At 39.7% G+C, this 14545-nt stretch overlaps 2 protein-coding genes across 2 annotated transcripts; both read left to right on the forward strand.

The window, feature by feature from the left end:
* Positions 1-1103: 1103 nt before the first annotated feature.
* LOC135934006 (UDP-glycosyltransferase UGT5-like) lies at positions 1104-3160 on the forward strand. The gene is made up of 5 exons (XM_065475497.1): positions 1104-1166; positions 1234-1691; positions 1955-2555; positions 2610-2829; positions 2888-3160. Exons 2-5 carry the CDS (start codon positions 1242-1244, stop codon positions 3153-3155), a joined length of 1539 nt encoding a protein of 512 aa, XP_065331569.1. The 5' UTR covers positions 1104-1166; positions 1234-1241; the 3' UTR covers positions 3156-3160.
* A 327-nt stretch (positions 3161-3487) lies between these two features.
* Positions 3488-5738, forward strand: LOC135948336 (UDP-glycosyltransferase UGT5-like). Its single transcript, XM_065497560.1, has 6 exons — positions 3488-3521; positions 3590-3715; positions 3879-4343; positions 4407-5007; positions 5141-5360; positions 5421-5738. Exons 3-6 carry the CDS (start codon positions 3885-3887, stop codon positions 5713-5715), a joined length of 1575 nt encoding a protein of 524 aa, XP_065353632.1. The 5' UTR covers positions 3488-3521; positions 3590-3715; positions 3879-3884; the 3' UTR covers positions 5716-5738.
* Positions 5739-14545: the final 8807 nt, after the last annotated feature.

A 14545-nucleotide genomic window follows, 5' to 3' on the forward strand; every position in this document is an offset into this window, starting at 1 on the left:
TAAGTGTTTTCTGTGAAGAATCATACCCTGTTCAAGGCATGTAATTTGCCAAAGTCTTACACATAGGCAAAGAGATCTTGCAGATTTACAAATAACTAGCAGCTCTTTCAGGATAACATTTTTTATTTTATTTTTTTCAAATTTTACTCCCTGATAAGAGTTAAAGTATCTGAACAAGGGGTCGTCCATCCTACACAATCATTGTTTGTAAATTGCGTAAATTCACAAAATAATAAAAAATAAAACTCAAAAAATTTGCGACAATTGAGACGCATTACAATTTCCTTCTCGAATCTTGATTGTAGCAAAATAATGGGCTCGCTGATATTCTCGCGGACAGGCCTAGAGAGGTCTAATGAGAATTAAAATTCAACATTATTAATTTGCTCGGCCTTACAGACGTATGAACGACATACACGTTGCACGTTATTCTGCAATTACGCGCCACGCAAAGGAGAAGGAAACTCTGCTCTCTCTTGATAGATGGCATGGGCATTGTCAGAATATGAAAGTTAGTTCATCGCGCTCCTCCTTTTCAATTCACGGAAGATTAAAAGTTAATTATTAATTACTAGAAATGCTAGTATTTTAAAGTTATCATTTTATTTTTTCAAAATAATTGTGCTTTACAGATTAAGGAAGATCTAGACCTTGAACTATTTAATAACAATTAAAGTTGATTAAAAAACGAAACTAGGTTAAAATTTGCTAGTTCTCCGCTCTCAGTTACATTATAATGATTTACGCATATACTTAAATAAGGTGTGTCTTCTAGGAACTATGTTACTGTTCTTAGACAAAGGGTAATGACTTTCCCTCATCTACAGTGTGGTTTATTCCACTCGGGTAGACGGTCAGTTTACTGGTGGCCTGGCCATTATAACTAAGTGAAACCTTTGATGCACCATTTTTAATGCTTAAATTTAGTCACATAAGATTCTACAGTTCATTCAATTCGATCAAGATCATATTTAAAATGTTGCTCTCCATTCCATTTTGCTGTTTGTTGAAAGAATCAAATAAATGTTATCGACTAATCTTATCTAAATCTGCTCTATAGCTGTTGAATGAAGTATCCGAAAAACTTTAAAACTTGTATTATCAGAATCACTACCACCGACAGCATAGACCTCATATCTTTAGACCATCAGCTGGCTTCTAAGCAGGTAGTGGAACAAACATAAAGTTTTGACTTTTTAGCCATATTTTTTTTTTTTAAAAAAAGAATTGCAGCCCTAAAGATGTTCCTGAATTTTGGCATATTAATGCTCGCTCTAGTCAGTACTGCTCAATGCGCCCGTATTCTGTGCATATTTCCGTGGCCTGGAACAAGCCATATGATCACCTTTTCTGCCCTGACGCGCGCCTTGGCGGAAAGAGGCCACGAGGTCGTGGTCGTCAGCACGCACCCCTTGAAGAATCCGCCGAAGAATTACTCTGACATTAACACCTTCGACAATTTAAAAGATATGTATGACGAAATGATGAACAGCGACGATATATTTGAGTTTGAAGATGTCCCAATAATTTTTCATCCTATTTTTTACTGGATGATGGGAGTGCAGAGCGTGGAACTCACTTTCCAGAATGAGGATGTTCAAGCTCTTGTGCAAGACCAAAAGGGGTTTGACCTTGTCATAGCCGAAGATTTCGTTTGCGATGCGATTTTTGCGTTTGCTCACCATTTTAAGGCAAATATAAAATTTCATTTCAAGTAACTTTAGGAAAGGTGCAGTGCCGGAATACCAGAAACTCTAAATCACATTGACTGTATTAACAGATGATTAATATAGTTCGCTCACCATTATTTTTAAATAATTGAAGTTCCTTTAACAAAAAACAAAAAGTATTTTCTATTTTAATTCAATTGATTGCTAAAATTCAAGACATTCACATTGCTGTAAATGCCTTAATTCTGTGCCGAACGTGCTCCTGATGCTTATAAAAATTTCAGGCGCCACTTATTGTGATTTCATCATTTGGCGGCTACCCGTGGCAAAATTATGCCGTCGGCAACCCTTACAACCCTGCCTACTGTACTAACAACTTGTTACCTTTCGCGGACAAGAAAAACTTTGTTGAAAGGCTAATCAACACGGCATACACCATACTTTGGAATTTTGGGAGTTATTTTTATTACTATCCAAGGCAGAACCAACTAGTCGAGCAGCTCTTTGGGCCAGGGTTTCCATCGGTGGCCGAGCTGCGGAGAACGGCCAGTCTTTCTATGACGAACAGTCACTTTTCTACTAATTACGTGCGCCCCTTGGTGCCCGCATTCGTCGAGGTTGGAGGGATGCACGTGAAAGCTCCCTCTAAGCCATTGCCGCCGGACATGAAGCAGTGGTTAGACGACGCAAAGGACGGTGCTATTTACTTTTCGCTTGGTTCCAACGTGCGCTCTTCTCTTCTTCCGGAGGAAAAAAGAACGGCGCTGATGCAGGCTTTTGCTCAAATCCCTCAGCGCGTTCTTTGGAAGTGGGAAACTGATGATATGCCAGGAAAGCCAGAAAACGTAATGATCAGCAATTGGGTTCCTCAAATGGAAGTTTTAGGTATGCTATATAATAGTTATTAATGAAGTATAAAAATAATAATTTGCATTAAAGCTCATCCAAACGTGAAATTATTTATTTCACACGGCGGACTTTTAAGCGGCCAAGAAGCGATGTTCAGTGGTGTTCCGATCGTTGGAATTCCATTTTTTGGTGATCAGAGAATGAATGTTGAAAGAGCAGAAAACGAGGGATACGGAGTTTTTCTTCCTTATAAGGAAATCACCATAGATTCCGTCCTGGCAGCAATTCGCAAAGGGCTTCACGACAAAAAGTTTGGCTTTTTAATTATTTTAATACTGGATTGAAAAATAATTAGAGAAATTTTGCAGCATCCAAAAGGAAGTTAAAAGGAGGCAGGCCGTATTTCTCGATCAGCCCCAAAGCCCGTTAGAAAGAGCGGTTTTCTGGACCGAGTATGTTTTGAGGCACAGTGGAGCTGCACACTTGCGGTCGGCGGCCCTTGATTTGTCGTGGTACCAACTAGAGCTGCTCGATGTGTACGCCTTTATGGCAGCAATTGCACTTTTATTCCTCTCGTTGTGTTATCTTCTTCTGTTCAAGTTGTTTTGCAGGAAAAATAAAACCAAAATTGATTGATTTAACTGCTGGTTATTCGTTGTATATTCACATATTAGACGAGTTTAAATGGTGATGAGATTTTTTCTATAAAATTCTCTTAATTCTGTCCTTGAACCCATGTTGGCAGACAGACCATTTACGCATATCATTCTACACTATATACTTATGAGTTATATGACGTCTCCAGCGTGACAATGATGCGGCCTTCTATATATATTATATATGAGTGCTTGCTTATTAATTTTGACCACGCAGTCAGTATATATGCGATATAGAGACGAAGGCAGTCGCACGGCGAGTAGCGAGCGAGCTTCACTTTGCAAGCTTGGCTCTTGAAAATTTTCTACTTAGCACGGTGCAGTTCATCTATTGACTTCATGCTGGGTACGTACTTTGAGGACCATATGCTGTGGGTTCAATTATCATTTGTTTGGTTACTCTTATCTTTGCAGTATCTTTGAGAAGTGGAGAGAGATAAAATATAGCTTTTAAAGAATCAAATACCTTCCGCTGTCTTCTTTATTCATTGCAAAGTGTCGCTTGGCACCTCTTTGAATCGATCAAACTCCACTCATGAGGTTAGTATTGCAACACAAATTTGACTAAATTAAAGTTGACGGTGCAGTGTAAAGATGGTGGAAATTGGAATCAAAGCAACGCCTTCACATCAATTTTAATTTTGTAAAATTCAATACGTGATTTATATTTTTATTTCATGAATTAAATATGATATATTTTTAGTTAAGGATGCGCATTACAACGGTATTACTTCCAGTCCTGGCAACTATTATTGCTCCTGTCCAAAATGCGCGCATCTTGGGAGTGTTCCCTTTTCCTGGAAGGAGCCACATGATCACCTTTTCGGCCCTAACCGAGGCGTTGGCGGAGCGGGGCCACGAGCTGGTGGTTGTCAGCACCTATCCTTCCAAAAACCCGCCTGGGAATTACACAGACATCAATACATACCCTGATTTGAAGGAAATGTACAACGAGATCATGAACAATGACCAAATATACAATTTTGAGGACATCCCGACGTTTCTACTGCCCCATGTTTTTTACTGGACAGAGGGAACTAGAGCAGTCAAACTGACGTTTAAAAACAAAGACGTGAAAAGATTACTCAAGGACGATAGGGGCTTTGACTTGGTCATTTCAGAGGACTTTGCCTGCGATGCTGTCTTCGCCTTTAGCTATTATCTTAAAGTCTGGTTTAGCTTCTTTGCAAAATATTGTCAATCATAACTAAAATATTTTTTATCTGTTTAGGCACCTTTGATTCTCATCTCTTCATTTGGTGGATTTCACTGGCAAAATTACGCTTTTGGAAACCCATACAACCCATCATACGCTGTAAATAATATTTTGGAATATGGGGCCAAGAAGAACTTTCAGCAGCGCTTGATGAATACCTTATTTACCTGGTACTGGGACATTGCCAGTGAAATCTTCTACTACCCAGCGCAGGAACGCTTGAAAGAAGAGTTTTTCGGTCCAGGACTCCCCTCTCTCAAAGAGCTGAGGAAGAGCGCCAGTCTGGGTTTCGTGAACAACCACTTTTCCCTCAGCTACCCGCGGCCTTTGGTGCCTGCCATTGTTGAGGTCGGAGGGATGCACGTGAAGGCCCCGAAGGAGAATTTACCGGAAAATTTTAAAAAGTGGTTGGATGAAGCGAAAGACGGTGCTATTTATTTTTCGCTTGGATCGAATCTAAGGGCAGAATTGATGCCTGAGTCGATGAGAAAAGCGCTTTTGGATGCTTTCGCGCAGCTTCCTCAACGTGTTCTGTGGAAGTACGAGTCAGAGGAACTCCCTGGAAAGCCTGACAATGTGATGATCAGCCCTTGGGTACCGCAAATGGAAGTTTTGGGTAAGAAATTCGTAAGCAGCATTTCTACGGAGTTGGAAATAAATAATTTTGAAAAACAAGCTAAAACGACTGAAGTTTAAAGAGTTTTAATCAAATGTTTGTTATTACTAAAAATTATTTTCGATTATTTTAGCCCATCCCAACGTGAAATTATTCATAACGCACGGCGGCCTTCTCAGTGGCCAGGAAGCGATGTACAACGGATTGCCTGTGGTTGGAATCCCCGTATTTGGAGACCAAAAGATGAATGTTCAAAGATCTGTGGATTTGGGCTATGGAGTAATGCTTAGCTTGAAAAATATCACAAAGGAAAGCGTGTTAAAGGCTATCAACAAAGGACTTCACTGTCCAAAGTAAGAAAATGATTCCAGAAAGGGAATTTAAAAAAAATAAAAAAAATAATTATTTTTCAGAATCAGAGCTGAAATAAAGAGAAGGCAGAGAGTGTTTCTAGATCAGCCAGAAAGTCCACTTGAGAGGGCAGTGTTTTGGACTGAGTATGTGATTAGGCATGAAGGAGCGGCGCACTTAAGGTCGGCCGCTCTCGATTTAAGTTGGTACCAATTGGAGCTGCTAGACGTCTATGGATTTTTAATAGCTGTCTTTCTCGCCACTTGCTATGTTTTTATTGTGATTTTGAAATTCTTTTGTAGAATGTGCTCAAGAAAGCAAGAGAACAAAACCAAGGAAAAACAGAAAAAGAATTAAAGCGTAAAAATGAATTAAAATCACGGAGGGTTTTTTCAATGCCGGAGATCCACAGAAATAATGAGTCGGAAAAAAACAGGATGGAATTTGCTGGCGAAACAGATTGCCGCATGTGCACGGGGCTGCAGCACCTGCGGGGGTGCGAATGCATGTGCGTCTGGTGGTGCATCTGATCATTTATCACGTGCGCAGGCATATAGGCGCCCCCAGCCTCACCGGCGCTCGCTGCAGCCGGCCCGAAAATCGACCGCAGAACAGCAGCAGCTCTGCTTCTCATCCATCGACGGCCGCCAACCGGATATGACAAGCAGGCCTGCAGAAAGGGCACCTCTACCTGCAGCCATCCTATCAGCAGACGGCGGCAAAAGCAAAACAGGTCGCAGCATTTCCTCTTGTCGCTCAGCGCGGGGGTTGTTTTTTTGTTACTGCAACTTTATTTAGGACCGATCGGAAGTGCAACCCCATTATCGCTGCGGCTAATTGAGCTTTTCGTGTCGGAGGCTTTCAGTCAACAAAGGAAAGAAGGAAAATTCGCCGGCGCGAGGATGTCACGTGTGTTGCGTCGGCCTTTGTTTGTGAAAAAAGGTGCAATATTGCCTTCAAGGGACTGATTGGGTTGCTTCACTGCATTTGATAATCGCTTTAGGGCACAGGATGTCGCATAGATCACAGGTTAAAGGTGAAAAACGATTTTTGAATCCAGATAGGAACACAGATTGGGTAAACAGGTAAACATATGGATACTCATAGTTTTTGTGTATATATATATATTGAGCTTGTGTATCCTTACAAGATGTGATTTGGAAGAGGGATCGACATTTTTCGATTAATCAATTTATAAATCATGTACTTAAATTTAGAGCAATTCATATAATTATTTTATTTTTTATTACTTCAAATGATTCGCTCCAATTTATATACTAGCAAATCTCACAATTCTCCAACGGCGAGAGCGCTTTAAAGTTTAAATGCCCCTCGAGTAAAAAACGAATAGTAACTGGACCTCGTCAGCAGGCCGCGCAGATGCACACATGTTTTTTTTACCGATAGTCGTACGCACGCAGACACACTCGCACCCATACAAAAGCTTGCAGACAAACGGAGAAAAGCTCTGAATTGACGGTGATTCACATGGCGGGTGAATGGCAGCAAACAGATATATCACCTGCTGCTGCTGGTGAAACATCTTTTGTTTGCTTTGAGATGACCTGCAAGTGCGGTTCGATAGCGGAGAGCACCCACCCATTGTGTGCCAGTCAATCTGGAGGATCAGGTCCACCTGCCCCTGGTGAGTCTGCAGCTCGTCGAGATGACGACTGTTTGGGCAGGTGGAGCCACACACACATGAGATAATCAAGCGCCGCGTGCACGCATCTCGTAATTAAATATGTTAACAGGCGGTTAATAGCGTGTATCTGCGTATATTGTGCTCGCGTCACTCTCGCTGCAGCGTGTTTCTCATTAAACGCACCATATGCATTTGAATACCTTCAAGTTAGTATAAAAGCACGGACCCCCAAAGAGACAGACTCAATCGGCTAATGAATGTTTTGTTAATGATCTTCCAGGCGCAGGTATTTTCCTCACTGCTATCAATCACATTTGAATCACATCATCTGCCTGCAGGCTCTTCGAATAGATTGAATTGTGAAATTCTCATTAATTCATTGAAACATTGAGTTCAGAGGTTGATTACAAAGTGTTTAACTTTATTGATAAAAATGTCATTAAATTAGGGAATTTATTGTTAGCACGGTTGTGTTTCTCTAAACAGATATTTTTTTTAAAAACCCTCCGGTTATTTCAAGATAATTTGAATTTATTTTAAATCGAGGAATGCATTGTAAATAAAGTTATTTATTAAAAATACATTACGTGATTTTGAAGAAAAGACGATTTCTTAATTTAATTTACAAGCCATGTTTGGTATAAATAATTTAAGCAACACATTATCTATATTATGATCAAGCCGTTGGTCTGTGATTTTAGTGTGCGAGCTTGAAAGGCAAATTTGATTTATTTTAAGACAGAGGAATCTGACTTCCTGATTCTAAATAATTTCAGAGAAAATTATAACTTAAAACCTCATCTCCAGTCTCTATATATGAGCAAGTAGCCAGCTGCTTTTGTGCAATGAATCATTGTTAATTGCCCAATTTTCGCAGCTGAAAGCCGAATATTCCTCGGCGGTTTACACCCACAAAACGCATGCGATCCTCCATTTAAATCAATAAACAGCTTGACCCCAGAAAAGCAATCAAGACAAAGCCAAACAATCAATTTGCTAGCGTTAATTGAAATCCAAACAAAAGTATAGGGGATTCAAAGCCGAAACAATGTGAAGCCCGTGTTCTTCTAGGAATGATCGCTTATTATATCGATGCAAGCAGCACCTTGAAATTACTATCCCGGCACCGCATCTAAAGGATTCAACTCTATTCAAAAGGGCTCGATTTGAGGCTGCTTTTAATAAATAACGACGTGCGCCGCGGCCGGCAGCCGAGCCGGCATCTCGTGAAAAAAAATGAAATATCGGCCCAGCGGTTAAGGTGTTAAGAGAGATCTAATTACGATAGAGCACGGCCTAAAATTTGTAATTCCGTGCCAAGGCAGGTGCACCTTTTCACTAAACGGTTTCGTGGCGAGCGCACCCCCGCCTCCCCCTGGCGAGTCTCGACCGGGGTGAGCTTCTCCTCGTCTCCGCAGCAGCGGTAATCAGGTCGGCGTGTAGAAAAAGAAACGGCTGCTGCCGTAGACATGATCATTATCATCCGATTACCAGTCGCCGATTACATATATATGCTCTCAGACGCACACTTACAAAGCAGGAGGAAATTTTCGGTCCAGACCGAAAAGAGAACATGCCTGAAAGGGATGAATTTCCCTTTTATTTGATAGAATTTATTAGATGTGTGCCATCTGGAGTCTAAAGGGATGTAAATCACGGTCGATTAGAAACGAGGAATGTGCGTCAAACTATTTGTAGAGCCCTGGGAAATTGGTATCATGGCGAATTCAACTGAACCGAATGAAAAATTTCCCGTGTGATTAAATTATTCGATCTATTTATGTTTTTAATTAACCATTGTTGATAAAAACGCTCTGATTTTTTAATCAAAATAATTTTATTGTGGATCAGCAGATCAAGTATGCTTCTCATCCAAAACGATGACAAAATAACAAAATATCACAGGGAAAAAAATTAGTCAATCAGTTCAGTACTCTGCAAAAAATATGTGGCTTTAATTTTTGAATGATACGTTGCGTACTTTTTGAGAAAATTAGTTCCTTAAAGATGGAACAGAAAGTTAAAGTTCGAACAGAATAGCGAACGCTTGCTAGGCACAAATGATCGCTTTCTCTTTGCAGCCTTGGTTGTAAAAGCGTTATGACATTTTCAGGGGATGCGTATGAGGGTATTGCAATTATACATATTTCAACACTATGTAATCCTACACCTAACTTATCCCTTACAATTTTTAACATCCCTAAAATATGAATTTTTGATGTTCGCCTACTTGGAAACATGAATTTGACTTTCAGTTCTATTTAAATCTGGCGATGTTATTATTTTGGCCACACCACCTCCGAACAACCCCATTACAACCTCCAAACACTAGCAAGTACCAAACCAGGAAGAAGTTCAACTTGCCAACACCGATTTTTGTTGCGTTTGGGTTGCTGTAAAAAAAGGTACTCCTGTTTCAACTCCGCTAATTGCATGATCTCAAATGATTTTTTTTGTAACATATGTTGTGAAAAGAGAAGTATACCTCTTGCTTAATGAATCAAAACTTGATGTACTCAACAATATTGGTCTTACACTACAAATATAATTTTCAGACTAAATATACGACTAAACTGGCATGGGTTTTTGAAAAATACTGTTAAGTTTATTCATTTGTGGAAATTAACTAAATTTCCTCAAAGAAATTTTAAACTAAATTAATTTCGGATCCTATGGAGAATGCCATTTCTTAAATAAATTCAAACAATAATAGCCTCTAATTTTATCCCACAGTAGTCAAGAATAATATTGTATCTATAGAAACTCTAAACTAACATAATTCCAGAGAAGCAAACTTCATACATCACGAGACGAAAGTGAAATTAGTCCCGAGTGCTGGGTGCTGGTGCTGCGGGCATGTACGACAATAAAGATTTCAACGCGCACAGCATGCGGAAAAAGCTTCAAGTGAGTGCGGACCTACCCCAAGTGGCGAGGGATGAGGGTGTCCTAAAATAATTACGGCTGCACAATGCGATGAGCGCCGCCGCCGCGCGCGCACACAAGGTGAGGGTGTGCCTGCGGCCGACAATGCAGCTTTCGATTTATTATAAAAAGCCACGCGACAACTCCGCCGTTTCGAGTTGTATGCACATATTGTTAGTCAGACACGTGCAGCATTAAGGGTGGTTGCTGTGCTGGCTGGTTTCATCAGCTGCCTCCATCCCCGCGAGTCACACCCCGCGCAGGGGCGGAACCCTTGGCGTTTGATCACCGCGAGATCTTGAGAGAGATCGTGAGTGGCCTGTTACGCTGTAACTGCGTAAATAGCACTCTCGAGACTTCACCTCAAATTTAAAAAAATATATATTTGTAACAAATTATATAGCTTGAGAGCTTTAAATTAATATAAAAAAACTTAATCCCCGTTTTAACTCGTTGAGGAATAAACAAATTCTGTGAATTCAACGAGAAAGGGTGTTTTTTGTTTGTTTATTTTCTTTGAAATTATTCTCTTTCCTTAAAGGCTCCCCTAATGGTGAACCCTTTTGCAATTTATTAATTAAAACATTAATTTTTAGGATAGATTGTTGAGTACTAATAAATAGCTGTTTTTTCCAATAAAAATTATCGGGAATTGCGGAGAATTGAATGCTACCAAACGTATTCAAACTTTTAAGCGCAGAAAAAAGTTCACCTTAAATTTTTACTTATTTATTTTTGAAACATTTCTTTGCCATGATACTTCCAGACTTTTTAATAATTTCTTCGTTCGAGCCGAAGCTATCTTTTGATCATCGCTCAATAAATTGAACAACAATTTAAACAAATTTATGTTTGTTGTGCGTTAATTCAATCCTGGGCACGCCCCTGATTGTGAGTGCGAGTGAGGCGACGTCAGCATTAATATTGAAATTTGTATAGATCTAGCTGCCAATTTTGGGGAATGGAAGCACGTCACTAATTGAAAACTGTCACGCCTGTCCGTTATCTATCTTCCATCGGGCGCGTGATTTGAAACAGTCGCACGGATCAAATTGGATTTCCCTGAATGTATTAAAAGCAAGCTGGCTGTGGCACAACCTATATGGAACGAACAGCTTGATATCGGTGGAAAGAATCGTTATTTGCAAGAATGTTTCCGTCATTAGCTTGACAAAATGCCTGGCACGAGCTTTCCAGATCGCTGGAGCAGCGAGCAGAGATAAAATTCCAGCCCATTAATTGAAACAAAGCGTCAATGGTGCAAAAAGTGCCGGGAAAAAGTGGAGCGCGACAGAGAAATATGTAAAATTGCTACTTGATACAGCGGCGAATCTCAAGCAGTCCCGCGGCTCGAGATCTCTAATATCTGATTCACGCTCGCTATTTTTTGCTTGCCCGGCGTGCAAAAGCAACCGTACCACCATTAATGACTGTCACGTTGAGATACAAGTGCGATTCAAGTGATTTAATTAATCACCGGCATCTTTTACTCCATCAGAGAGTGAGGGCCGCCGCCGCCGCCGCCACCGCCGCAGCAGCTGAGGAGGATGATAAACTCGCGGCCGTATGAATAATCGTGCTTTGCATGTGCCTGCTACACTTTCATTTTTCATCCTCCTAGATCGTTTTCCCGCCTGTCCATAGCTCGGATCGATTTGGAAGAAAAATAGAAAAGCCGTGTGCGGTGCGGTTCGTCCCCCGGCTCGCTCGGCAAACACGGCGCACGTTCCCTCCTCTCTTCTCGCCGCCCCGAAACGCATTTTGATAATAATAATTCGGCAGGCAGGCGGCTGCGTCTTTCGTTTCAGGCAGGTGATGCTCAATTGCGCTTTCCCCTACTCATTTGGATGCACTTAGCTTGCACGCTGCGCTCCTGCTCCATGTCATATTGCACATGCCACACACGCGGATATTTGTATTCAACAAGAATGTTCAACGTACTCATTTTTCTCGAAATGCTGCTGCAACCGCCACTTCAAGAACTCTAAATGTGCTCATTGCTCAGAATAAAATCATGCGCGTTTGATATTTATGACGCTTTTGATGGGAAATTTATTCCACGCAAGCATGCAGATCCAAGAGGTAAAAATAATTTGTCCTCTCTTTAGCGACATTGTAAGGAAAGAGGACTGCGCGGCCGATGGTTCTTGTGAGTTATTTAATATATGCATATGTACCACCTTACCTTGAGTAAATTCTCTGCAGGGATATTAATAATGCATGAATTATTAATTTTTCAAACTGTACATACGTATAAATTGAATTCATTTCACTTTGAAAAGTCATAGTTAAATACTATAGCTGATGGCAGTAATTTAAATTTAAAAGTATATCATAATAGTTTAAACTATTTAAAAACACATTCACATATAATTTTGATTTACTATTATTCAATAATATTAAATTAATGGTCTCTAGTTGTTATGAATGTTGTATATTTTCTAATAATATCTAGCTTGTTTCAAAAGATATCTTAAATCGTCTTGGTTAATTTTTCTTAAAACATTTTGGATTCATTGAAATGTTAGTTATCCGGTTCTAAAGAAACAAATGGTATAAAACGAACCAAAATTCAAAACAAAATGCTTGTTTATTTGAGTTGATTTCTCCTTATAAATCTAAATTCTGTTCACACCACTATTATAGTATCAGTTTTTAGTTTCAAAGTAATCTTTATTATGGTTCTGCAGGGGCTTTCTTGCCCCATACATTGCCATATCCAGACAAAACAATATGTTTGTATATAATTGTTTAAAAGAGAGGTGGTTCAATTTTCTTGAAAAACTGTTGTTTTAAAAATTCCTTGAAAGCACTTTGGTTTCCGTTGAGACACAAATTCGGCGGAAGGTTGTTCCACATTGGTGTTTTTACAAGTTGGCTCGTTAAATTATATACAATGCCATATTTTTTCATTTTTGTATATTTGAAATACACAAAGAATTATTTAGTAGTAGAAAACAATGAGATTTCTTTATTTATCCCGATTTGTTTATTTTATTAATAAGTAATAACAAATGACAGATAGAATTGTTTGATTGCATTACTTAATTATTGCAATCAGTGAGTAATGCTGCACTCGTACAAATATAGAGCGCCGTATGCGGTTTGCGTTTCCGTGATGGGAGAGTAATGAGATTTCGCTTTCGGGGCAGGTGTCCGGTGCAGCCCGCGCATTATCGCCGCTTTGTTCGTCCCACTGTGATTTTATCCCCGACGCACAACACAGTCCACAATGCGAGTCCTTTCCACTGTTTTTATTAAGGGTATGTGCGCACTGCACCGTGTGTGTGTGCCTCGCACCCCTGGGAGGTTCCCGCGCTCTACACCCCTTGCTCCGGGGTGATTTCGACGCGGTGTTTTGTTGCCAACTGCTCCTCTGGCAAATAATAATGCTCGATTGTAATGTGCAAAACATTCGGATTCGTCCCTCTTTCAGAGGTCTTTGGCCTCAAACTCGTGATGCCAAAAACGCGTTATTTTTGTGACATCTGCGTGGGTCAAAATAATACGTTTTTGTGTTATAGTAGAATACCACTGAATTATACTTAATAGCTCTCATTTAGTCTAATTTCATGAGTTTGTTTTGTTTATTTTTGAATCGCTTCAGGTCCAAGATTTTCATTTTCTGTTGGAATTTCAGGTGGGTGTGTACAAAAAGGAAGAGACACGGGTTTGATAAGCCAATCTTCGATCACATTCAGAAAATTTTCAGACTAATCACCCAAAAATTTTCTTGCCAGTATAATCAGAATTAATTTTTTATATTCCTGGCAGCAGTTTCAGGTTTGGATGGTAATGTCGAGTACTTGTTGGCAGCACATGTATGTTCGTCAACAATGATTTTTTGACTGTCTTAAACACAAACATAAAAGTGTGTTAGCTTTTTGAGAGAGCAAAACGTTACTCAAAACCTCATCCAAAAAGGTTAATAAGGAGAAATGAACGTCTTAAATTTATTTCTCATTTATAGTTTAATACATTTTGAGTTGCAAAAGTTCAGTCTGTATAATTTAAAAATTAATTTCTGGCTCTCGCTAATGGCAAGTCAGACGGTTTTATAGGTTTATGACACCTTAAACAATTACAAGCAATTTAGACAGTTTAAAATAAAGATCTTGAATTCATTTAAGAGTCTAAAAATGGCATGTTATGTTCTAATTTGGTGCCTAATAGTTATTGAGACCCTATAAAAATCAATTGTCTTCTTATCAAAATCCTTTCGAGACCTTTTTGAAAGCTGATTAGCAATGTGGTAGCATTTAAAATTTGTAAAATCACGCCACATTTGAAAAATCTAATGATATACGTAATACGGTCATAACAAATCAAATGAAGCGTGTCACCATATGAAGGAGGCGCGCAATTGAAATCACCCAGAGGAGAGTGCGGCGTCTGATTGTGAGTAACGCCGCTTTCTCGTTCGCCATTGTTAGCGGCGCGCATATTAGATAAGAGCGCACAATGCCTCTCATTCGTACTCGCTTTTTAAAGCAGCAATCTTATTTTTATTGCGCACGTCAAACCAGTATTTATGCATTCACGCTCGATTTATTTGTTGCTTCTACCGAGAGGAGTTGGTTTTGTCCGCTAGCTCGTCTCACTGCAGCAATTAAAAGT

Source organism: Cloeon dipterum, chromosome 1, assembly GCF_949628265.1.
Source record: "Cloeon dipterum chromosome 1, ieCloDipt1.1, whole genome shotgun sequence".
In the NCBI taxonomy this organism is placed as follows: domain Eukaryota; kingdom Metazoa; phylum Arthropoda; class Insecta; order Ephemeroptera; family Baetidae; genus Cloeon; species Cloeon dipterum.